Source organism: Peromyscus eremicus, chromosome 14 (assembly GCF_949786415.1).
Source record: "Peromyscus eremicus chromosome 14, PerEre_H2_v1, whole genome shotgun sequence".
NCBI classification, from domain to species: Eukaryota; Metazoa; Chordata; class Mammalia; order Rodentia; family Cricetidae; genus Peromyscus; species Peromyscus eremicus.
In genome coordinates this window covers 72,966,106-72,993,008 of record NC_081430.1, presented here as the reverse complement: position 1 = coordinate 72,993,008, position 26,903 = coordinate 72,966,106, and the positions used below count along the sequence as shown (strand labels likewise).

Genomic DNA, 26,903 nt, shown 5'->3' with positions numbered 1-26,903 from the left:
TTGCCTATGAAATACAGTGATGAGTACATGTTGAGTCCAATCTATTTGGGGTCTTTTGGGCTTCCTGGGCCTCCTCTATACCTGTCTCTCTAAGCTTAAGAAAGTTATCAGATTTTCTTTGTCAGTATGGAAGTTTCATTTTCTGTTCTTTTCATTCAGATAAGTTTTCATGTAGCCCAGCATGACCTTGAACTCATCATGTAACCAAGGGTGACCTTGAACTTTAGATCCTTCTGGTTCTGGAATTCCAGACATGTTCCACCGTGTTCTATTTTATGGAGTGCTGGAGATCAAACCCAGGGCTCTGTCTACATTAGGGATGTACTCTACCAACTGAACTGCATACCCCATCCCTAGTATGGAGCTTACCAAAACCTGAAAACTACCATATTCCTGAGCTACACCACTCCTGGCTATTCACCCAGAGGACTCTGAGCCCCACCACAGAGATACTTGCCCATCCATGGTCATTGCTGCACCATTCACAGTAGCTGAGTAATGAAGCCAGCCTCGATGTCTATCGGTAGATGAATGGGTAAAGAAAATGTGGTACTTACACTCAATGGGATCTTAGTCAGCCATAAAGAAAAATGAAATCGTGACATGTTCAGGAAAATGAATGGAACTGGGACTCATTCGTTATGTGAATAGGTTTTCTGTGCTTTCTCCTTTCCTTACCTCCTGGAAAGGTCAGACTTTGAACATTTGTTCATTTACACATGTCTCATAAGTCTTGGAAACTTTCTTTGTTCTTTCTAATGATTTTTCCCTTTTATTTCTTCACTGTAGCTGTGGTACTTCAAAAGGTCTGTCTTTAAGTTCAGACATTTTTCTGCTTGATCTATCTTGTCGTTGAGGCTCTTGTTCACATCTTTTATTTGACTCACTTCATTCTTCACACCCAAAGTTTATAGTTAGTTCCTTTTGATGATTTCTTTCTTTGTTGAATTTCTTATTCATTTCATTAATTGGTTTCCTTGTTTCACAGAATTATTAAATTCTCTTGTATGTCATTGAATGCCCTTCAAATTGTTCTTTTGAATTCTTGCTCAGATGTTTTTGTCTATTTTCCTATCTCTGGAGTTAGTTGGAGAGTAATTTTACTCTTTTAGCTCTATCATATTACCTGGCTTTTTCAGACTTCATGTTTCCTTATGCTGATATTTGCATGTGTCATGGATCAGTTGTCTCCACTACTGAGTGACTTTCATATTTGAAGAATTTCTTTTGACTCTGTCTGATTAGTAGGCTGTATTGGTTTTGGTTCAAGTTGGCCACTGCAGTTATGGTCTCCAAATAACTTCAACTGTAATCAATGGCTGTGAGAGCAGTTCCTCGGAAGCAGGATCATAAAGACTGTTGCTCTTTGCAGGGTTGTCAAGTGGGGCTATTCTAGCAGCCTATGAGGGTATGGTAACAGGGCTGAGTGCTTACCTAGTGGGCTCAGGCAAGTGTAATGCAGCACACATGCAAAATATGGGGACTGTGTGTCAATTTCTGTGGACCATATTCCAATGAAGCCAGGTTAGAGGGTCCCTAGGCATGTGTGGTATGGTTCCCATGGCAGAGGGGGCAGGGCTTCTGCGTAGTACAAAGTGCATCTGTTAAGCCTCCAGCAGAAATGTGGAGGTAGAGCCACTTTAACATCCTGAGAGGAAGTTGCACAAGAAGTCAGGTAGGGGGAAGGGAGGGGATGTGCAACAGCAGCCCAGGTAGGAGAGGGTGTGCTTCATGACCTGAGTTCCTCATCTGTCTAGAGCAGGGTAGTAACATGTCCTCCCTGAGGACTCAGGGAGGGGACAGGATTGCTCTCCAGCAAAAAATTAGGGTGCCAGTGTGGACTGTTGGGGGTCTCCTGCATATTTTTTCATTGTGGCAGAACTTTTCAAGTATTAAGTTGCTCTTGACCTGGGTAATGGGCAGTTGATAGAAGGCTTTGTTCCCTTCTTTACTTGACTGTGTGCAGCCCTCATGCCCCACCATATTTCCATTCTGCATTCTAGCTCTCTCCTGTGAACACTGAATAGAAGCTGTTCTTCCCTCCTTTTATCCTTTCCTTCCTTTGTGGTCTCTTCTGTGGCCACTCGCCAGTCATCTTGCCATGGACTTTCTTCTACCATTCACAGTGGACAGCTTTTGTGGCATGGAGAAGCTCACTCCACAATTCTGTGTTTACTTTGCATATTCTAGCCATATCACCATGTATCTGCTCCAGACACCAGCTTTGGAATTCTTCTGTGGGATACACTTATTTAGGAACCATTTTCCTTGATTTTGTTGATGGTCAGGAAATCCCTCTGAAGATCTGTGTAATCTCTCAACTGGTAGCAGCAGCAACATTCCCATGGCCCCCTCTGTCTTCTGTAACTTCACTTTCCCCCCTGCAATTATTATCCTTTGTTTCTTTGGTAGAATTTAGTATTTACTATCTAGTCTCTACTTCCTATTGTCCATTTTTAAAAAACACTGCATGGGAGTTTCACGAGAGACAAGAAGGTAGTATGCAGCTACATGCTTTGCCACCTGTGGGAACTAAGTAGCAAATGCAGTCAGTGATATTAACAGGCTCTGAGGGAGATGGTGTGATTGATTATGGCTCTAGATCGGCAGCTGTCATCAACAATAATTCCCTTTCATCCTTGGGAGATATGTTGCAGGACACCTCCCCAGTGGATTCTGGAAGTAGTGATAGGGTCAGACACTGCATAGCTTGTTTTCTCCTATACATATATACCTATTGTAATGTTCAGTTCATAAATTATGAATAATAAGACATTAGCAATAATAATAATCACCACAAAAACAATTCTAATAATGCATTATGGTAGAACATGGTCACTCTCAAAAAATGCATATTTAAAATTTGTTCTTTTAGTTTTCAACTAAAGAAGTATTTTATGACTTCTCTTTAGAAAGTTTGAATTTCCAGAGTCATTATTATTGTATTTTGGATTTATTAAGTAAAATTATTATATTATTAAGTAAAATAATTTTTACTCCAATATACACACTAAAGTGGCTGATTTGCAAACTGAAACATGGGTTGGAGACCAATTGGGGAGCATGTAGAGTGTATGGATGTCTATAGATTTTGAATACCCTGAGTAGGCGGTGGGGGTTTACATCCCTGGGCGGGGGCATGGAGCAGGATTGCAAGAGCTTTTATCATGTTGTTCACAAAGACACATGATTTTAAACTTTTGAATTGTATATTCAAGAATTTGTAATTTGGATCATGCTTGACCATTGGAAACCAGAGAAAGCAAAACAATGGATAAAGGGGGTGAGGCTGCCGGGTACCTGTCAGTGGTTTGTACTTCATGCAGTGATAGTCAGCATACCATGGTCCCTGAGATCTGAGCAGTGCTGGTGTGAAACGTGTTTGCTAGAACCATGGTGACTACTCCCTCTGCCTCTCCATTTCTCTAGACACGTGAAATACCTTCTAAAGCTGTCAGCAACAAGTTTTAGCAACAGTGATTAAAAAACATGGCTTAACATTTTACTGCCTATATGTATCCTGCCACAGGTTGCAAACCTTTAATGTATGCAAAAATTTTGCTGAAATAATGGTTTACATATTTTAGTTCACTGTACGGGGACATAATTTTAGATAAAATGAAATACTTAATTGTGGACAACGATGTGACTTTATGCAGTAGCTTGAAAGTGACACACAAAATGAAATGGATTTTTGTCTTCCAGTTTCATGTATGGAGAACTGACCGACAAGAAGACCATTGAGAAAGTCAGACAGACCTTTGACAACTACGAGTCAAACTGTTTCGAAGTTCTTCTGTACAAAAAAAACCGTAGGTATTTCCGTTATCAGTAGGATGAGCTAGGCCTTTCTGAACGTTATAGTTCAGGAAATGGTAGCTGAGCAGCAAGGTACAGAAGATACAATGTGCTGTTACTGCTCTTGGTGTAAGGGGAGAGGTTACTGGTGAAATTAGATAGACAAATTCATAAATATTTCTGCCTATGAAGAGATCCTCTCGAAGAATGGAAACAAATATGGTATATATTATTTTACTTTTACAAATAAATTTTATTTGTTTATTAATTAATTAATTAATTAATTATTTTTTTTGAGACAGGGTTTCTCTGTGTAGCTTTTGGAGCCTGTCCTGGAACTCACTTTGTGGACCAGGCTGGCCTCGAACTCACAGAGATTCACCTGCCTCTGCCTCCCGAGTGCTGGGTTTAAAGGCATGCGCCATCACCGCCCAGCAATTTATTTTATTTTTATTTAATTAAAATATATTATTTGTGTGAGTGTTTTGCTTGTATGTATGTACGTGTACAATGTGTGTGCTTGGTGTTAGCCAAGGTCAGAAGAAGGTGCCGGATCTCCAAGGACTGACGTTGCAGAGGCAGAGGGTTGTGAGCTGCTGTGTGCATCCTGGGAACTGAACGCAGATCCTCTGTAAGAGCAACAGGAGCTCTTAACCACTGAGCCACCTCTCTAGCCTCACATTTTTATTTTCAACATCATGGTTGTCCATGTTGATTGGATACAAAGTGACGTTATGATTTAGAAATATAATATGAATACTTATATCAAACAAATAGCATTCAACATTCCAAATATTTACTTTTTGTGGTGGGGATATTGGAAATCACTCTCTTGGCAACTTTGGTGTCTGCAGTACACTGTTATCATTAACCATATTCACCATGCTGTGCAATCTATCTCACAACTAGACAGAGACACTTTTCTCGTGTGTCACACAGTCTTTGTATCGCTAGATCATCTTGTCTTCATTCCTATCCCAACACTGCAGCTGAGGACCTCTGCTGTCTGACCTGTGTTTAGTTAAAGTTCCACCTCAAATGAGTATATGTTTTCTGTTGGTCTTCCATGTCTGGCTTATTTTACTTAGTCCTTATGATCTTTTATTCCTTCTGTAATGTTGCAAATACTATAAACTCTTTGTCTGTCTGTCTGTCTGTCTGTCTGTCTCTCTCGTGTGTATTGCATATGCATGTGTGTACATGTGTGCATTTAAAATGGAGGCCAGAGGAGAACATTAGGTATCTTCTTCTATGATCTTCTGCTCTATCCCCTTGAGACAAGGCCTCTCACTTCCTGTTTTTCAGATAGACTAACCAGTCTGCAAGCCCTGTGTATCTGTTGATCTCTGGCCCCTTCCTTCTCCCCTCTTTCTACCAGTGCTGGGGTTAGAAGCACGCACAGTCTTGCTTGGCTCTTTATGTGGGTTCAGAGATCCAAACTCAGGCCCTTATGCTTACTCAGCAAACATTCCTATCCACTGAGTCATCTCCCCAGCCCAAGAAACTCTTTCAAATGCAGAGCAGTATTCCACTTTGTATACACATTTCATTTTTTTTTAAATCAGCTCATCTGTTAATGGACATTTAGGTCAATTATAAAATTGGCCATTGTGAATGGCAGGCCAGTAAACACAAGAGTGCAGATATCCCTTTGTCTCGCAGATTTCAAATCTTTTGGGTAAATATCCAGCAGTGGGACTGCTATAACATATGGTGAGTCTGTATTAAAAATTTTAAATTAATTTCCGAGTGGGTTTTCTATAGGGTTTGTACTAATGTGTGTTCACATCTACGGTATTATAGGATTCGTGTTACTATACAAATGTTACTATACAAATGTCACTGAGGTGGATATGTGGTTATTTGATGTCAGTCTTTACAAATATAACCTTTAGCTGGAGGCTGACTGTTGCCCTGGGAAGAGTGATGGGCATAGGCATCACCCTCTGAACGGGCCATTCACATCTGGTAAAGTCTGCTGATTGTTGTGACTATTCTCTAAGATTAGAACTGGACATAGTCAATTGCCAAACATGTCATCACATAGAACCTCACGGACGGCACCTGTTTGGGAGGTTAAAACAACAATTAACCAACCAACCAACCAACCACTACTACCACCACGTCTCAGTGCATGTCTCAAACCATCAAGCCTTCTTATTTAACATGGTTTCATTGCATGGTCATGTGAACTACATTTCTTTTCGCTGCTTTCTCAAATTCTTTTTCTTCTTGATATGAAGAGTCCCTTCATCATCATTAACCAAGAAGCCATCTCCAAATTACATCTGCATGCAAAGGAAAAACCAGTTTCTCCGATGGCGTCTCACAGGGTGTATTAACCACACTTAAGGGCAAGGCTCATGCCTAGTAGTAGATGGCCAAAACAAAACAAAATCAGTGATTTTTTTTTTGTAGACTTTTTGCCTCATATGACTTTGTTTGGGCATTTTTTACTGGCCTTTGCTTGTGTATTATGATTTCTGACTTTGCGTTTTTTATGGGTTTCTTGTGCTTTTCTTTTTTTTTTTTTTTGGTTTAAAACACTCTGGGCTTGAGTGTTTTTTTATTTGTTTGTTTGTTTATTTGCCTATTTGTTTTCTGGAGAGAGAGAGAGAGAGAGAGAGAGAGAGAATGAAAATGAAGAAGTGGAGTTGGGTGGGTATGGAGATGAAGAGAATCTGGGAGGAGTTGAGAGAGGAGAAACTGAGATCAGAATATATTGTAAAATAAAATTTGTTTTCAATAAGATGTATATTGAAAATGTGTGTGTGTGTGTGTGTGTGTGTGTGTGTGTGTGTGTGTGTGGTGCTTTCATGGTAAATGATGAAAAAAATCCATCTTCATCTTCAGTGGTTACTATAGTCTCCTTAAGTGGGAGAGGCACCCAAACCTCAGCAGAACACATTTTTTTTCTAGGTTCAGTGTATGTTGGATCTTTGGGTGCACAATTTTTCCTTCCATTTCTTTCAATCTGTTATTCTTTATGGAATATGTGGAATTAAAATTAGATTTTCTTTTTTAGTACTAGACCCACAAAAGGATAACAACAGCCACAGATGTTGCCTCAGAGCAGTGCATTGGGTGACAGGAACATTATCTTTCATGGTTTTACCTATCGAAACTTTAATCTTTTCATCTTGCAGTTTAGAATCAAGGCCGAAGAGATGTTTCTGTTTGGGGTCACACTCAGCAGCCAGCTTGTCACACAGAAAACAATTGGTTCTGAATGATGTGCTCGCCCTGCTGTAGAGGCTGTGGATACTTTCTGTGTCTCCTCCCCTCAGGCTCCAAGGTTTAGTCATGATTCATAGGATGCCCAAAGTGTCCAAGCCCCTTCATTTCCATATAGATCTGTTAGTCCTGGGATGACTTGGCCCAAGTTTAGCAAATAACTGAAGAACACTTATCACTAAGACTATTTCCCTTGGCACTTAAGCCAAATTAACAAATAAATATCTGCTGAATTTTCAGACATCATAGCCAAGTCCACAGTTTGAGTTTGTCAGTCGTACCTTAAGGGGATTCTGTTTTGTTTATTTACTTTAAAACATATTGGTAATAACTTGAAATTTGCATTTTTATAATTCTCCTTCCGGGATAGTTTAGATATTTTACATTGTGCTCACGGCTTGAAATTATTATATGACTTTTGTTCAAGTCTGGCTGGCTCTCTAAAGGGAACAGTTTATTGATGTATAAGGGTCTGCATAAAGCTGTTAAGAGGGGCTCCACAGCCTTGGAGATTACAGCTCCCGTTCTCCTCCCTGTGCTCTCTGCATCCATCTTTATTTTTTACTGTCCTTTAATAGGAAGAATAGGCATTATACAGGCATTAGGGTAGCGTACAAGTATTTTAGCCAACTTTAAAGGAGTTTTGTAAGTGGTCGTCTGAAAACAGCTTTTGCATATCAAACTGGAAAGGTTGCATTTTGTGACTTTGAAAAATGTAAGATCGGGACATGGACATATCTGTAGAAGACCGTTTGGGGGATGCCTGAATTCCAAGCCCCTCAAGACTTCCATCATGTGATTAGGTTAGGTCAAACCCCGTTTTGCCAATGGGGCAGTTGAGGTTTCTGATTTTTTTGGTTGGGGGTCGACACTTCAGTTTGTAACTCTTTTGTAAATTTCTTCCTATCTACTGTCCTTATTAAAGGAGGATTTGCTACTCTAGGGAAAGCTTAGAATCTCTGGAGTATGGAGAGAACCCAGAGGCATGTTTCTAGTGACCAGTGGCCAGGCCCTGCTCTGAATGCACCTCTGTCCATCCTTCTCAGACTCCCTGTCCATCTGACCCTTAACACCAGGATGTAAAGAATATTTCACCAGCTACTTGAAAATATTTGCCTGTACTGGGGAAGTCTGAGCCTATGAGCTGGATAATTCTACCTTGATATTGGGAAGTAGCTTTTCAGACTGCCCTGTCTCTGCCAGAATTTGGAAAGTGCCTGTTTCCATGGATGTGGCACCAGCTTTCTTTGTCCAGATTTCTAGCAGGCCCTGGAAAAAAACAAAAGGATTTTCAATGCCCCTTTCTCTTTGTTTATGACCCCTCTGCCTCTAGCTCACCGTGTTGGAAGAGCCTCATGCCATGAACACAGCAGTATCTGGCCATGGTTATTTGTAAAACTGCATATCACTCACAGTTCTGATACACAGTGTAAAACAAGGAACAGGAGACATGGAGCAAGCCTGGCTAGGAGGCAATGCGAATGTTTTTCCATGGCCCTTTCTCATTCTGCAATCATCTTAGAAAGGGCTGTGTCCCTCTGTGGGCCTGCCACGGCCACAAGAGACTCAGTGGCTGGAGCTGAACATCCCTTTATAAATCTCTCTGCAGTTTTCTTGAGCCTGCAAAGAACTCATGTCTAAATGACAAGTTAGCCCTCTCGTGACTTAGAGAGATTCCCCAAGTTTAGCCAATAATTTAAGAGCACCGTTATTACGCTGATGTTTAAACAGAAATGGTAGTGGCTTTAGGTGACACAGCTTTGGATGCAGGGATGAAGGAGCTTGTTACTTGGTTTTCGCTTGGGACCACTAAGATGCTGTTAGCTGTCACCTCCAGCAGCTGCACATCCGCTCTCCAAATCCTAAACCTGACAAAATCCCCTCTGTTCCCGAGAGGGAATATTTTGAGGGGCTTTATTGCATCTTTGTCTGGTAAAAATATGATGGAAAATGTGTTTTTAAAAATGATTTTTTTTATTGATGTGTTGCCACTACGTGGATAATTATTCTCTTGAGGGATTTTCTCATGCCTTCATTTATTCATTCTTTGCAATATGTCAGTCCCTGGTCTGTCCAGATCATGAGCATTAAACCCTGAAACCCTCATCCCTCTGGAAAGTGCAGTGGCTCTTCTTTGAAGAAGGATGTGGTAGAGCTGAGCCTCACGGGGGCCAGAGGCAGTGGCTCCGGCAGACACGCGAGATTCTCAAGCTGTGGACACCTGTGCTGTTTTTCTTTCCCTTTTAAGATTGCCCTGAAGGTTTCAGGGAGCACTCTGTATGCAACAGGTATCAAGTCTTGTTGATGTCTTCTGTGACTGGGGACACAATCAAAGCCACCGAGGTGTCACAGAAGTCCATCTGACTAAAGAGAGAGCCTTGGGATAGAAGCAGCATTTCAGGGGCTTGTCTAGGAGCCGGGCTTGTCAGGGCAGCAGGTATTGCTGTTAATTGGAAACACTTGTCAAAGTGACAAGACCAGAGAGGCCTGTAGGAGTGATCACACTCAGTGAGTCTGTCAGAATGAAGTCTGGGAGAGCAACAGAGGTCTCGGGACCCAGGCCTAAAGGCGACGCTGGTTTTACTTCAGCAGCAAGAATGCCTTTGTGTACACAAGTTGGGAAGCGAACCAGTACTTTCCTTTAGAACGTTCATATTTTGGGCTAAAAATACACTCGTTAAATTTGAACAATTGGTAGCTGATACAGAGTCAAATGGTTTTTTGTTTCTTTTGTTATTTCATTTTATGTTGAGAATTAAACCCAAGGCCTTGTGCATGCAAGACAAGTATTCTATCACTGAACTTTATTCCCAGCCCTTGTAAGTTTTTTAATTTTAATTATTCTTTTGAGACAGCATCTTACTAAGCTGCCCAACGTGGCCTTGAGCTCACTCTGTCGTCTATGCTAACCCTGAATTTGTGATCCCCCTGCCTCAACCTCCTGAGTAGCTGGGATTATAGGCCTGTGCCCATAACTCTGGTTAAAGTATTTTTTAAAAAATTTTGTTTATTCATTCAAGTAATGGAACTATTGTTTTGATGCAGAGGCAGCAGAAGCAAGGGGTGGGGTCAGGGGAGCTAAGCCTTGCTGTGGCCCTCTGACACTCCCTTGTCCACTTTCTCCCTCTTTCTCCTCTACAGGAACTCCGGTCTGGTTCTACATGCAAATAGCGCCGATAAGAAACGAGCATGAGAAAGTGGTCTTGTTCCTGTGTACGTTCAAGGATATCACACTGTTCAAACAGCCAATAGAGGATGACTCAACGAAAGGTAATTTCCCAAAGGGAGTGTCTCTACCTAAGAAGCTGGTGGTCTTCTTATGGCCCTTTGTCTGTTCTACAGTACTCCTAGGGAGAAGTTGGAAGGAATTCCACAGAGTACGGTTAATTTGGGAGCAGCCTAGCTGGCGTTTCAAAACCCTGTACCCAGTGAGCTTTAGCATGGAGGATTACACCTAGCCAGGACTGCCTTCACTGAGCTCCTACCAGAGAGCTGTTCATAATTTGATGGAGTTTTGGCCAACTGATGGAGTTTTACCGGCTGATTACTTTCAGCTTCTGTTTATTCAGTTGTGTGTTCTTTTGAGTGGAAGTTGTATAATTTTGTCATAAAGAGAATGGCTGGCACAGTGCAAGCCTCCCAAGCGGAGCATTATTGACTGCAGCATCCAGAGATGTGGCTACGGAAACCTAGAGTGCTCTTACCTCTTTCCAATGTAATTTATTCCCAATTTATTTTCTCCATTTGGGTTTAAATTAGAAGCGGGTGTCGTATAAATGAAGACTTTAGAATTCATTTAGAAACAGGTTTTATAAAATGTTATTTTTTTAAGAACCTCTTAGGAGACTAAAAGGAAATGCCTGCCTTTATGCATTTGGCAAACATTCCCTTCTCTTCTTTTCCTTCTTAAAAAAAAAAAAGTACAGAGATTTAAGCTTTCCAATTGAAACTATAATTACAGAAAATGGCATTATTTTATCCTTTGCAGGTGAGTCTAAATACATGTCTCTATCTATTCACTTGTTTTGTTAGTATCAAATTAAAAAGAGAAACTTTACAAAATGTGCCAACTATTGAAAATAGGACCAAACAAATTAATTTATGTGTGTCTCTGAAATTTGAGACTTGATGAAATCACTTTCTGGAAGACTAAGTAAAAATACCTACTTTAGGGCTCAGATCTCCCACCCCCTCTATCCATCTTATTGTGTAACTGCAGCTCAGCATTTCTCCCACCTCAGTCTTTCAAATGCTGGAATTACAGGCACACACCATCACGCCCAGCTAATGCTACTTTTAAAACATACTAAAACATATTTCTAATCATCTTGGCACTGAATGTTGACTTATTTCTTTGACGCTTTACAATGTTTCAGACAAGGGCTAGAAAAGGTATCTTTTTCTTAGTTGTGCATGGAACACTTACCAGGTACACTATATTCTGAGTCACAAAAATTTTGACCAATTTAAACCTTTGAGAAATGAGTCTCAGACCATAATGAAATTAAATTAGAAATCAATAACTGAAAGACGTATGGAAAAATCCAACAATTTGGGAATTACACAACACATTTCTAAATAATCCGTCAGCCAAAAAAATCTTGTTACAAATATTTTCAACAAAATAAAAATTTAGCTTTTTCAAATTTTTGGAAGAGAGTAAAAGTGATATGTAATGTAATATATAATATTAGATGCACATATTATAAAAGAAAATGACTACATTATGTAATATTAGATGCATATATTACAAAAGAAAATGACTGAAAATCCCCCAGTAACTTAGTTTCCATCTTAGGAAGCTACACAAAAAAGAGAATTTTAAACTAAAGCAAGCTGAAGACAAGACATCATAAACCATATGGAAGCCGGGCGGTGGTGGCACACGCTTTTAATCCCAGCACTTGGGAGGCAGAGCCAGGCGGATCTCTGTGAGTTCGAGGCCAGCCTGGGCTACCAAGTGAGTTTCAGGAAAGGCGCAAAGCTACATAGAGAAACCGTGTCTCGAAAAACAAAACAAAACAAAAAAACAAACAAACAAAAAAAAACAAACCATATGGAGAAATCAGTGTAAAACAGTACAACTTTAGGGGAAAACCCACCAAAACTCAACACTAATTATAATAATGAAAATACAATTATAGTCAATACATCTCTACCTCTGATAACCAAAAAAAAAAAGGGGGAAGACACAGATTACGAAGATTGGAAATGAAAGTCTACCTCCACTCATCCTGTGCTATTGAAGCCTAGACAATGATCACCCTGTGGTCACCACTGATAACTTATAGGATAGAGACCAATCTCTCCAAATTCACTTGGGGAGGGGAGAAACAGAAAACCTTAACTGAATCACCATTAAATCCTTAAGCAGTAAAGAGTAATTGACCAAAACCAAGGAAATAGAAAGTGTGAATAGTTTTATCAGTAGACCCTAATAAATGCTGAAGAAAGATATTTCTTTTTCCTTCTTCAGGATTTCACACACGTATATAGTGAAATATGATCATTGCTGCCCTTAGTCCCCCTCCCCTTCCTAAAAATGTCCCCCTCATGCTCAGCCCTAAATGGGCCATCTTTATCAGCCTCCCAAACCATCAAGGCTCAAGGAACATTATGAAAGAGGAGGCAAAAAGAACACAAGAGCTGGAGGGTGGGGAGGAGGCCTGGGAAGTGCTGTCTTCTGGACGTAGCATAGCTGGTGTCCACATGAACTCACAACGCCTGTGATTGCCTGCACAAGACTTGCATGTTCAAGTCCCTTCCAGAATGCAGAAACAGAGGGAAGTCTCCCAACTCATGTGATGATACCAATACCACTCTGATATAAAACCCTGCAAAGATATTACAGAAAAGGAAAATAATAGATGAGTTTTTACTTTCTACATAAAATATTCCATAAAACTGAATTCATAAAATATAAGAAGGGTTACACATGACAACCAAATGGATACAGTCTTCAGAAAACAATTCCCCAATCCACCCTATCAGTGAGGTGGTAAAGAAAAAGTCCACGATCCCATCAGTCAGCATAGAGAAAGCGTTTGAAAAAAATTCAACACTCATTCATGATTCAAAATCCACAGAAATGTAGGCATAGGGGGGATGATCTTCCCTTTTTTTCATAAGAAACATCTGTAAAAATCTTAATATTAACAGTGAACTGTATCTTTATGTGAGGTATTTAAAAAATATATAAAATAATTGATATGTGATTGGTGACCTAAAACACTCTTCAAACGAATTTTGGTGTCTTCACCACGAATATCAGTCAACTTGAGTGAAGAGTTTTTGTACCATTTTTTTTTTTTTTTTTTTTTTTTTTTTGGTTTTTCGAGACAGGGTTTCTCTGTGTAGCTTTGCGCCTTTCCTGGAACTCGCTTTGGAGACCAGGCTGGCCTCGAACTCACAGAGATCCGCCTGGCTCTTCCTCCCGAGTGCTGGGATTAAAGGCGTGCGCCACCACCGCCCGGCTGTATCATATTTTTACCCCCAGATATACATGTATTTATATTAGAGGAATTTTTTTCTGATTTACTTTTTGTAATTTTATGAGACACTTGAAACTGGCCAAGGAAAGGGCAGTGTTTTCCCACCATTTTGACTTGCTGAACATTAATGGTAGTTAGTAACTTTGTGTTTATGGAAACTGGAAGTTGACAGCATTTTGCTATGAATCAGGGCGGGGGGGGGCATGTGCTGATACTTCAAGAGCTGACTTTTATCTCTGAACTTAATGCTTCTCCACTCTTCTGTTCTCGCCTCTATCACCCTGCATCCCCGTGTAAGTATCACAGTGTGCTTGTAAGGCATGGTCTCTTTTGAGTTGAACTGTCTGCTTTTTATAAATTATTTTGAATAACACCAGACAAGTCAGGCCACTTGACTGTTGAACAGTGAGTTCAATAAGTATGCAAATCAAAATCCTGTGAACAGCATTGGTATAAAATATCTCTTTCTAGTGCCAGGAATTCTAGAAGATGGGCTAATTTGAAAATAATTTTTGTTTTGAAACTCTTGCATGCTTTCCCTATACATAACAGATTACTGAAAAAAGCATTGCATAATGCAGTTATGAATGCTGCATATGAACTACTTTCTATTATTCATGTGAACTGTACATTGAACATGAAAAATTCAAAAGACATGAAATATTTATACCATTAAGTCATCATCCTACTGTATCTTTGAAGCTAGTGATATAGGAACAGGGGAGTGTTTTTGGAGGCTTGGTAAAATAGTGTGTTTTTCTATTTTTAAAGACAATTAAGAAGAAATGATTCTTTTGGATAAATGGCACATGTAATCTCGTTATAATACCACAATATCAAATTGAATAAGAAGATTGTGATGTTGCCCTTGATCAAGCCTTTGGCCTTCGAGTTACTTAATATAAACTTTTCCATGATTTCTATAAGAATATCCTATTCTACTAACCTTACTTTTATCTGTTTTTTCCCCCCAACAAATGTTGAACTGAGAGGATTCCTGGGAATACAGGAGCGGCCCTTTCTCTAGTATTCCAGGGGAAGACTAACACGTTAATAGTAGAAGCTTTGCTCTAAGTGTTCTTGGTGAGCAGCTGAGTGTGAGGAAGGTAAATGTGAGAGGAGTTAAGAGAGTGAGGCAGTGATTAGACAAGGAAGACACAGGACCACTGGGCAGCATGGAGGTCTGCTGAGGCTCTTGGTCCAGAGTTTCACTAGCATCCCTGACCATCATTCTGTTCTCCACTTTTGTCCAGTCAGAGGAATGGAGATGAGTAGGGGGTAAAACGTTGGATTTATCTGAAGTTCAGTTTTGATTAGGTGCAAGAGAAAGAATCTAAGAAAGGACTATTGATTAGACAAAGGCTTATGTCCTTCAAAGATTTGCAAATGTGTTGGTTTGCATTCATACCAATCTCCTGTTTCTATTGGTGTTTCTCCCCCCAAAACCCAGACATATAGTCGAAAGACTTGAAGGCACAGACTCTGAACTTTGCTTCTGATTCATCTCAGACAGTGGCCGTGACAGTTATGGCTGCAGTGATTGAGTGTAACTCTGCTTGTAGCAAATCCTACGTTCACCAAAATTCCAGCCTGAATTATTTTGTTTTTGTTCTTAAACTGTGTGGTAATGCCTGACATCAGCAATGCTTTTGAATTATGCCAGAAGAGATGACAGCTAAAATTACTGACAGGAAGGTTATCAACTCTGATGGACAGTCAATACCTACCAGGCACTCTACGTTCATTATTGCTCATTTCACCAAATTTGAAATTAATGTTATTATCTCCACTTTACTGCCGGAGAGCCTAACACTCAGGCTGACTTCAAGCCTCAAGTTCTCCATACTGCCCATTGCTGTCTTGTCTTCTGCAGTGGGAATTCACTGGCAGGCACAGCCACCTTAATTCCCCGTTCCTAAGCATAGGCCTCATGACGATGCTATCTTTCTTGACAGAATTGTGCTCTCGGAACCAACTAAACTTCTTGATGCTAATTCCACAGGGTGATGTAGTCTTGTTATCTTTTGTACCTGGTATTGTGATGCTGAAAGTGTTGTTCAGATAATCTGTCAATAGTTTCTGATACTTTATCTATCATAACATGGAAATTGCAGCACAGAGGTCTATACTGTGGGTTATCTTAGATGTTCTAAAGATCATTATCCAAATCTCTGCCCATTGATACTGTACAGAATTTTCAAACAGACTTCCAAACTGCTAAGATAATTACAGTATGAAACACCCTCTGCCAAGTAGCCGTGATACCTTTTTGCCAGTAATGAGGCAAAAAAAAAAAAAAAAAATTCTTCCAGAATAAAAATAACATCAAAAAAGTAACCTACTTGCAAAAGCCAATGATTTTCTTTAGAGAGGAGATGATGGAAGAAATAGGAGTAATTATGCCAGGCAGTCTCGTTGGCTGAGAGCAAAATTGTTTACCTAAGCTTTTTCCTTATAGATTGGAATCTTGTGTTGCAGTCCAATAGATTGATTTAACTGCCTCTGTGACTTCCTTTCATTTTTAAGATTAGGCAGTCCCTGACAAAGAGGTTAATTGCAACCCAATAGAGCTAAACTAATGTTTTATTAAGAAGGAGTTGGCAGCCCGGGCTTTTAGGAGAACAAATGTTCTCATAATGCCATGAACAACTTACAGTGCAAGCATTCTGCTCGCCATGCGCAACTGTCTGTTCGTATTACCCCATATCGATCATGTCTAAGTAACATCCGCGAACTGCTGAGACATCAGTCATACCCGTTTGGTTTCCGTCGAGGTGAGCTGGGGGGAATGCAGTTGTGTGGAGACGTGAGAACTGCTGATGAGTCTTTTTTTTCCCCCTCTGACCTAGACAGTGTAGCTGTGTGACTTTTTCAAAGTTTGTCCATAACACGGTGTGTCGGGGGCGGGTGTTGGGGAAAGATCAAATAAACTCAACTCGTTAACAGCGGAGGCAATTCCACAGCACAAAAGGATAGGTGTAAGAAAATTCACCTTGGTGCAGTTTACAGTAGTGAAAAGTCTGGAAACTTCTAGATCATGTGTCAGTGAAGCATGTGCATTGTCAAGGAGAAATAAGCGCCCCATTCCTAGAGATAATGGGGAGCAGGCAAGAGTGAAGCACCGCATGGGTTGATGGGAAGATAAGAAGGGAAACTTCAGGTTATTGTGTTTGGTGCGGCTTTTGTTTTTTCTAGTAAAGCATGTGGGGAGGCGGTGGGAGTAAGGAGGTATAGAAGTCTTCAAACAAGTGCTAATGTTAGAGCATTCCAGCAAGAGTCCCCCTGGCCTGTGACCTCTGGGAGCAGTAGTTCCTGTGCTTCTACTAATTTACATATGAAATGGAACACATTTTGACTTAGCTTTGGTTCTCCACCTTCCGGAACATGTTGATAGCAAAATCCTAAATGATGATTCCCTGACCATTGCCCTTAACCTTGATTTCTCTAGGAAGAAAGAATTCTTTGCGAATCTTTGCTTGTTAATCTCTGTGCTTCCCTATGCCAGAGCTGGCCCATCACCTAGTCCTGCCTTTCTTTCTCACTAGTGGTTCCTCAGGTTCTTTCTGAAGATTAGGAACACTCTACCTTCTGTGGTGATATTGTGTCTCTCCAAAATATTGTACACCCTAATATACTTATTTGGGTTCAGAGAACAGAACAGCCACTAGATAGACATACAAGTCAGAAAATGGTGGCACACACACCTTTAATTCTAGTATTCTGAAGGCAGAGATCCGTCTGGATCTCTGTGAGTTCAAAGCCACACCAGAAACAGCCAGCCATGGTGACACACACCTTTAATCCCAGGAAGTGATGGCAGGAAGCAGAAAGGTATATAAGGCATGAGGACCAGGAACTAAAGTCTGGTTAAGCTTTTAGGCGTTTAGCAGCAGTTCAGCTGAGATTCATTCCAGAAGAGGACTCAGAGGCTTCCAGTTTGAGGATACAGGATCAGCTGAGAAGTTGATGAGGTGAAGTCAGCTGTGGTTTGTGTCCTGTCTCTCTGATCTTTCAGCATTCACCCCAATACCTGGCTCCAGGTTTGTTTTTATTAATAAGACCTTTTAAGATTCGTGTTACAACCTTCCTCACTCCAGAGTTCCTCCTTAGTGTCATGAATATACACCTACTGAAAGCGGAGCCTAGCTCCCTTGTTACATTTTAATTTTAATTGTATGTATATAAGGCAGGTGATACGCTAATCCCTGTATAACTTTTTCACTTCTGCTTCGTTTATTCAACAAAAATGTCATTAGTGTCCTTTACAAGTTGTGTTGATCAGATTATATGTGGTTGTACAGACACATTTAAAGGAATGTTTTGTGAGTATTTAAATTAGGAACTACTGCTCCCTAATTATGGATGCAGCACTATCACTCTGTGACAACAGCCTTCACTATTGTGTTTCCCCTTCCTCACTTCTCATTCTGGGCATAGTAAGAGATGAGTGGATGCCAGCCTTCTGAAGGTCTGTGCTCTTCCTTGATTCATTGGGTATGTTCCTCCCACATTTCCCTTTGTTCCCAGAAGTTTTTCTAGACAAATATTATTGAGTACACAGAATGGAAATGGTTTTCTCTTTTAACCCTACTCAGATATACAGAAATCCAATATCACCTTTCTTCGAAATATAAGCCTTCAGTAAGGAAAAAGATGAGCTAAGAAGTTTCTAGAAATAGCCTAGGCAGCTATATACTCAGCTGATGTAAGATGAGGACTTATCAGATATATTTTAGCATGTTGATGAGGGGTGACTGGAATAGTCATAGTCACCCGAGAGCACTTTATCATTTACACCCCACCCAGTAAAGCTGACCAAGACCCACTGTAATAATACATGAATGGGCTTTAGTCTCAGATAAAATTGGATTAGTCAGTTGTCTTCTGTTAATTTTTTTACAGCCTTTAGTGCTACCATAAAGAAATGAACTTTAATAACCTGAAGTAAATCATGGCTACACTGATGTTGTTACTGTCACATGATGTGTGTACCATGGGGTATGGATGAGAGCATGCCCTTCCTATAGGTGGACCAAAGAAGCTTCCAGAAAGCAGTAATCCTTTACTTGTGTCTGAACTGCCGTTAGCCAAACAGATGGAAAAAGAAAGAGAACTGAAGACAAGCAGGATAAGTGTAATCTAGAAAAGAATGGGATATTACAGTATGTAAAAAGTACTCTGGAAGACTTAATTATATTTTGAATTCATTCTTCAATTAATTTTCTATTGGTTTAGTAAGGTTGGAAAACAGTAAGACGGTGGAAGATAGATGTAGTGTAAATCCTTGTAGGTATAAGCTAAATGGCCTCTCTTCTAAGGACACAGTATTATCCTGGAAGTCTCTAGGTTGATGGAAAAGATTGAAGTGGGAAAGTGTGATCTGATTTGTGTTTCAGAATGAATCTCACCAGTGTGTAGATATGTTCTCAGGGGGTTGTCCCCTGACTATTGTGACACATGCTGTACTGTGTGACAAGTAAGAATGGAAGGAATTCAGTTTTAAAGACTCATACATTATAAACTAGAAGGCTTCTGCGTGTGTGTGTGTGTGTGTGTGTGTGTGTGTGTGTGTGTGTGTGTAATAGTGGAAGAAGGACAGTGGGTGTTAAGTTACTAATTTGCGTGGTTAGAAATGGCACCAGTTAATTTATCAAGATCAGGGATATCTGAAGGATTTAGGGTTGTAACATGGAGAGGAGGTAATAATAAGTTTTAGACCTGTTGAGAGCAGATGTCCGTAGAATATCTTAGAAGAGGGTGGCCAATGCAGAGAGATGTTCAGGTCCAGCACACAGAAGAAAAGTCAAGGTTGGTGATAGACAATTCAAGTTGATTTTGTTGTGCATTGATGCTCAAATTTCTGGAGAAGTAATTGATGATGTCTCAGTTGCATCATTGTGGGGCCAGAACACTGTACAGAACATTGGGTTGCAAGTGATGTCCCCAACCTGATTTTAAATTCCAGGCTATGTAAAAGCCCATTAGTAAAGAAGAAAAAAGAACTTTCCATCACTGGATGTTGTCTTCTCACACAATTACTGAACACATAGAAGGAGCGGAATTGGTTGGAGGAGTTCTAAGTCTGAATGATTAGTCTGAAGGGTAACAGTAAAGTCTAACATCACCTGTACTCTGTGATTTGGCTGGCACTAGTCTCTTGTAGGCCCAGGTCTCGCCCCTTCAGTCTTTGACCAGCTTCAGGTTCCACTTTGAAGGAGTTGTTTGGAGACTAGCCTGTCAATGGGTAATACCATAGAAATGATCAACTAGGTTTAGGGAAATCTTTAATAGAGCAGAGCTTTGAGCCAGTTAGAGAACGTGTAGTTGTGACAGGGCCACAATGTGGTGTTTTGCTCTATTTGTTCACATCTCATTGGTATTTTCTTTGAAATTAATGATTTTAATAATGGCAACTTGAGACCCCAGAAGAATTTTTTTTTTCCGCATTAAATTCACATTCCTTTCTCCCCAAAGCAACTTCTCTTTGAGAAAACATGATTAGGTTTTTAGATATTTCAAGCATAACTTTTTAGTTATCACTGCAGTTGTTAATGAGACAAATAACATTTGTTATGCTACCAGGGAGGTGGAATGTGTGATATGAACACTGCTAACATGTGTGGTTAGCATTGGGCTTTTCCTCTTAGTTGGTTGCTTCTGGATACAATGCACAGTAGAGCTGTCTTCATTAGGGTGGTAGTGGCTGCTCTAACAACTAATAATACTTTAGTAATGGCATGTATTATTTCTATTAATAAGGAAAATTTTGATTTGACACAAGAGAAGCACATCTTTTGTTTACATAATAATCCAAAGCAAGTGGCCTTGGCTGGCATCGTTCTACACAGCAATCCAGTGGCTTTTCCTTCCTCTAAGGGCTTGCCATTGGCATCCAGCTGGTAGAAGGAGTAGGAAGTGTGACACCAACTTGCTTCTGAAATAGGGATACAGATGTGGCATCATTGTTTCTGCTTACATTCCATGAGTGAGAACTAGGGACTTGGAACACACAGATGCATGGGATGCTGAGAAAAGAGTTGCTGGCTAGGCAGCTGCTTCCCCTTAACAAACCCACATGAATCAAGCAGGACCAGATAACTTTTTAACCCATTATCTGCCTTGACTACAGGGACTATGTCATAGATGTGAGAAAGGCACAAATGTCACAAATATTAGAAAGTGCATCCTTTTAGTCACACCTCGGATATTTGATGGTGTTTACATAGGACCGAAGCTGATATTCCTCAGTTTTTCTGGGCAGCTTACAGTTGCTGTCATCCTCCAGCTGTCTGAGAGAACGCTGGACTTTCAGTTCATGGTATACGAATAACCAAAACTCTCTGTTCATCTTTTTAAGGTTGGACAAAATTTGCCCGATTGACACGGGCTTTGACAAATAGCCGAAGCGTTTTACAGCAGCTTACACCAATGAATAAAACAGAGACGGTCCACAAACATTCACGACTAGCTGAAGTAAGTATGAGAATGACTTTGCTTTTCAAGGTAGTGGCATTGATACGTGTTCGTCCCAATTATTCAGTATAAACACAATCGCATAGGTGGTAATTTATGTCTTCTTTGTAGAACTGTAGAAATTTGAAACATTGCTTTTTATCCTCTCCAGCCTTTGCGTGGAAATGTAGTTCATGCTGTATTAGGTGATGCTTAGAGACTGTGTGATTTAATTGAACAAATGGGACAGAGAGTCCATTCATTCATTTGTGTGCGTGGAAAATATTAGTTGAGGGTTTCCACTGTAGTTGGATTTCTGTGAAGGATGTAAAGATGAATAAGAAACAGGTTGTTACTCAGGAGTGAAAGACACAGCACAGGAAATGGATAAAGAATTTAAGATATGGTACCCAAGTGTGAGATGGTCCTTAGTGGAGTGAATTCAGGAGAGGAGTTAGGACCAGTGAGACGGCTCAGCAGGCAAAGGTGCCTGCTGCCAAGTCTGGCAGCCTGAGTTCTATTTCTGGAACCCATATGGTAGAAGCAGAGAACTGACTTCTGCAAATTTCCTTTGACCTCCACATATGTGCCATGACATACACCCCACCATAAATGTCTTACACACACACACACACACACACACACACACACACACACACACGCACAGAAAGAGAGAGAGAGAGAGAGAGAGAGAGAGAGAGAGAGAGAGAGTCAAGAGACAGAGAGACAGAGAGAGAGAGACACATACACACAGACAGAGACCAAGCTATCAACATTATATTGAGTCCATAAAATATTTTGAGTTAACTTAGAAAGAGAAAGACACCACTAAACCCTGATGTTCATTGATTTTGAAAAAGGTTGAAGCACTTTTTAATTAGTTACAAACACCAATTCTGTTGAGAGAGAGTTGGGAAATAAAGTCTATTCTTTAAATATTCTGGAGTTTTCCTTAGCTCATAACTAACAGCCTGTGGCAATTTTTTTTCTTCTTCTAAATAGCTCTTAGTACCATGGAGAAAGCAGAACATGTTGTGGAATAGCCACACTTAAATTAAAATAGGACATGGATATATTGTTAAGTAATACTGTTCACACTGTGTGCGAAGGTGAGCCACAGCTGGTTCATGATTTAGAGCAGCCAGGTGGAACTGCCATTTCTGACAGTGCTCCTGAAGAAGGACTGCTTACTTGGAAGTTGCCTTCTCTTCTGCTTCAAGTGTTCAGTTCCTTCGTCGTGTCCAGTTCCTGTGCTGAGCCCAGTTCAGGGTCTGAGCTTGTGTCCACGTGCTCAGGCTTTCTAAACTTGCTTCCTTCTGGTCCCTGTCTCCACTTTGTGCTCTGATTTTCTTTCGCCTACCACCTATAGAGGGGAGGGGCCTGGAGGAGGAGGTGTTGCCCCCGGAATCCAGGATCACTCAGGGGTTCTTTTAAATGTGAACTTTTCATTTCATCTCAACACTTCACTTTTATTTCAGAGGATTTTTTCACTCTTGCTTCTTCTCCTGTGACTTGACCTTTTCCTTTTCTTTGTTTATTTTTGACCTTGGATGATGACTGATGATCAGTGAACTGGAATTCGGAAAACCAAGTCCAGCCGAATTTTGTAACTGCTTTCTGCAAGGTCTGAGGCTTGCTGTTTTAGAGAAGGTGGAAGTAGCCAGCTTGTCAACTGTGGTTCCTATGGTCATATGGAGTGTTCCCTTGGATTTCCAGACCCAAAGAAACACCAAGTGGGCACAAGAATATTGTCTTGTCGATTATAGTGAAATGCTTAGATAATTTGCTCATGACTGCTTTGAAAATTTCACTTTTCCAAGACACACAGATTTATCTCTGTTCTACCTGATCTTCTCAGTTTGGAGTAGATCCTTGTTTCAAAGATTGCAGTCCCCCCTCCCCTAAAGCAGTTAATGAGCTGTTTAGATGCACTGACATCCTACTGATTGCATTCAGCTTATGTTGGGTGGGCCCGACTGGGTTAGAACCAGCAGCTCTTAGATCTTCAGATGGAAAGAGTGTGGCTATTGGTACAAAATCAAATCCAGAAAATGTAATTTTATTCTCACACCACTCTAAGTGAAATAACAGTGGGGGACAGAGCTGTCACTCACTGTGTCATAGAGGAGCGCAATGCAGAACTCAGGGAGAAGACCTGGCTCCCTATGACAAAGATCGAAATCCCAACAATTGTGAATCTGTCTTAGTTAGTTTTTTTTTTTTTTTATTGCTGTGAAGAGACACCATGACCACAGCAACTCTTACAAAGAAAACATTTAACTGAGCTGATGGCTTACAGTTTCAGAGGTTCAGTCCATTAGTATCATGATGGGGAGCATGGTGGCATGGCAGCAGATGTGGTGCTGGCTACATCTTGACCAGAAGGCAATAGGAAGTCCCACACTGACTGAAGCTTGAGAAAAGAGACCTCAAAGTCCACCCCTACAATGGCACAGTTCCTCCAACAAGACTACATCTCCTAATAGTGCTACTCCCTTTGGGGGCCATTTTCTTTCAAACCACCACAGCATCTGTGGTCCTACCTTTTCCCCACTCCTCTGTTGGCTTCTCTCCCTCTGTTTCCTTCCCCTTTCTCCTCCTTGCCCTGCTCCTCCTCATCTAGAATTCCTGAAGCACTTTTCATTTGCTAATCCTGTCCACTTAGTTAGGTTGGAAAAAGAAGAAAAAGATACTATTGTGAGCTATATATACACTGTCATCACCTGATAAAGATAAAAATAAAGACTTTTCAGAAAACCCACACAAGGCCAATGTCATCATCCTGGGGGTGGGGTGGGGTCTAGGTGAATATGCCATACTTTACAAAATCTCCTCAGAAGATCCTAATGTGAACCAGATTTAAAGCACATGGAATTGTTCCTTGAGCTCAAACTATAGAAGGTATAGACATATTTGGCAAAGAGAAGTGTGTCCCACCCCCTCCCCTGAATCTCCCAGTGATATTGGAGCTGATGGTGGTTGGAAAGTAAGAGAGAAGCCATAATTACGTGTAGTTCTTTAAATCTAACACTCTTCTCCAACATGGGGCTTACATTCCTGCTAGGATAAATTGCTACTAAGTAATTTAAGACCATAGGGGTAAAATATATCAGGAGCACTGAGAATGTAGGTGAATACATGAAATCTCCTTAAAATAGTTCTAATAGCCCCAAGTAAAAAATTCTAAGTATAATTTACAACTACAGAAAATACTAGTAGAATTTTGATATTGAAAATAGCAAGATATTACATACTTAGTTTTCAGTTATGTAAGATCGAGGTATGAGAAATTTTAGGATACTATCCCAGGCTTCAAAAGGTATGTGTGTGTGTGATGGAAGATAAGCCATAGAGCCGTAAGATAATGCTTATCTTTGCTTATTCATGTATTCAAATGTTTGATGCATTTATCACTTAGACTCCTCCCTCCATAGTTTCTATTTTTTTTCTAGAAGTACTGAATAACTGATTGCATGAGTTATGAAAGTCCCCTGGAAATGTTATTTAAGAAAGCCCCATTGCCACACCCATTGACACCTCCATTACCCTAGTGAAATCAATGCACAGGGCAGAAGTTTTGGATGGGATCCTTCAACTAGTTCCACATTTCCCAGTTTCCACCAGGCAGTCAAAGCCCTGTGTTGTGGCTGCCACTTGTGGCTCTTGCTGGGTCACCTGCTTTAGACTTAACGTAAGTTAAGGGTCATGTAAACCTTCACTGATAATTTTCCATTTGTTAAAAAGGTACAGAGAGCTAAACCTGGTATTGAGTGTCTTATTTTGCTTACTAAAGGAAGCTTGCACCCAACAAGAAACACTATGCTTTTTTAAAGTTATAGTGTTAGAGAGAAAAGGGAAAATCAGCCTGGACCATCCCCAACACTGTCCTCTTACACATCAGGGCCCTTACTGGGCAAGTATGAAAGAGCAAGACTGACAACACTGAGGCCCTGGGGTTCAGGGAGGCCATCAGAAGCAAAAGTATATTTTCTTAGGTGCTAAATATGTGTGTAACAGATGGTGGTCAGTCACTCAAATAACTGTGGGGCAATCAATGAAAGACACGTGGTTCTTGTCAGGCTCACTCAGTGCATGAACAGGAGCACCTGAGACATGTTGCTGTGGGTCAAGGTTGACCACTGGAGAGCCAAGCAGATGGACTAGTAATCAGGTCAACTTGTGGAGTAGTTGGACTGGCATAGGGTCCTTTGAGCAAACTTCTGGACAATTCTGAAGAGGGATAAAAAAAATGCTAAAGTATGATTGTCCCGGCAGGTGTACAGTCATATCTGACTTCAGAGATGTCCCAATCATTTATATACACTTATTATTCTTTTCAGGTTCTTCAGCTGGGATCAGACATCCTTCCTCAGTATAAACAAGAAGCGCCAAAGACGCCACCACACATCATTTTACACTATTGTGCTTTTAAAACTACCTGGGATTGGGTGATTTTAATTCTTACCTTCTACACCGCCATCATGGTTCCTTATAACGTTTCCTTCAAAACAAAGCAGAACAATATAGCCTGGCTGGTGCTGGACAGTGTGGTGGACGTTATTTTTCTGGTGGACATCGTTTTAAATTTTCACACAACTTTTGTGGGACCTGGTGGAGAGGTCATTTCTGACCCAAAGCTCATAAGGATGAACTATTTGAAAACGTGGTTTGTGATCGATCTGCTGTCTTGTTTACCTTATGACATCATCAATGCCTTTGAGAATGTGGACGAGGTAAGTTTTTTGCTTTTGGTTTTGGAGCTTTGGGGATCAAATGTTTTGAAAACAAGAGAGTGAAAAGATTCCACAGATGATAAAATGTTCTTTCCAGCACTCCTGTCTGACTTACCACCCTAATATTATTATGCATGTGCCATAAATTATAGCTGACTTTCTTGAATGAACTTTTACCTATGTTTTCCCCATGATTTCTGGCTGAAGAAGTGAACTACTAGAAAAATGGCTATGATTGGCAGTTGTGATTGGAGGAAGACAGAAGGAACAGAAAGCTAGAGGAGGAGCAGGAAGAGCAGAAGGAGGAAGAGGCGGAAAGGAAGAGGAAGAGGGGAAGAGGAAGAGGGGAAAAGGAGCAAGTGGAGGAGGAAGAGGAAAAGGAGGGTCATAGGAGGAGGAAGATAAAAATGGAAGCATTTGAAGTCAAATATAGTTCACAACCAGATGATGAGTTTAGGAAACACAGATGCATTTTCTTTGAAAGACAGCCATTTTGGAAACTTCATGCCCTTACAAACCTTGTGACTTCTTCATTCAAGGCACATATGGTGGCAGTGTTAAGAGTTAACCTAAAAACCAACGTATCTTCATGAAGAAGTAGTTTTGATTTCTGCTTTTGCTTTAAATTTCTTATGAATGCAGTTGTAGGTAGAAAGTGTAATTGATGACTTCTGATGATTGACCTCACTCAGGGTTATGCTCTGTGGTGTTTATGAAAATAGGAATATTTAAACCATGTCCAATCTTCAAACATCCCTTCACTCACAGCTTCTTCTCTTTGACTTAAGGGTGGATGACTTATAAATTACTATAACAAGCTGGTGGAATGAAACCAATAATAAAACATAAATCAGGCAGCCTAAAATACCTGTTATTAAAATGTTTTAAAAATAATAATGTTACCGTGTTGCTTTCCCTAAAGATTCTCCACTGTCTTGCTTGACCACTCCATTGGAAAGTTCTCCACTGTGCAGTCTTCATTGTGGTTATTGTCCCATGTATGCTGGGAGCAGACTGAATCCTTTCTTTGATGACTTTGGAATAAATTTTCTCTTTCAGCCAACTACATTGATATTTAAACTTATCTTCCCCCAATTAAATGTTGACTTTTTATTTTGATACTGTACACATAACTATTATTTTATGGAAAAACTGATGAACGATATCAATTATCTAATTTTAGATTCTGCATACA

General features: G+C 40.3%; 1 protein-coding gene and 1 long non-coding RNA gene across 3 annotated transcripts in view; one reads left to right on the top strand and one right to left on the bottom strand.

Annotated features, from left to right (window-relative positions):
• The first annotated feature begins 3,708 nt into the window (after nt 1-3,708).
• The window catches only part of Kcnh5 (potassium voltage-gated channel subfamily H member 5), a 255,124-nt gene continuing 231,929 nt past the window's right edge, over nt 3,709-26,903 (top strand). Inside the window, exons 1-4 of the mRNA XM_059279702.1 lie at nt 3,709-3,812; nt 10,174-10,302; nt 20,881-20,996; nt 25,316-25,708. Coding sequence (XP_059135685.1) covers nt 3,710-3,812; nt 10,174-10,302; nt 20,881-20,996; nt 25,316-25,708 — 741 coding nt within the window. The 5' untranslated portion in view covers nt 3,709. The remainder of the gene's footprint in view (nt 3,813-10,173; nt 10,303-20,880; nt 20,997-25,315; nt 25,709-26,903) is intronic.
• Nucleotides 12,436-25,672, bottom strand: LOC131924419 (uncharacterized). Of its 2 annotated transcripts, XR_009382894.1 has the most exons (5): nt 25,441-25,672; nt 25,061-25,205; nt 19,649-19,757; nt 16,178-16,302; nt 12,436-12,866 (listed from the first exon to the last, which is right to left on the bottom strand). It is a non-coding gene; the product is annotated as an uncharacterized LOC131924419 (long non-coding RNA). The 2 variants fall into 2 exon arrangements; XR_009382893.1 differs by lacking the exon at nt 25,061-25,205.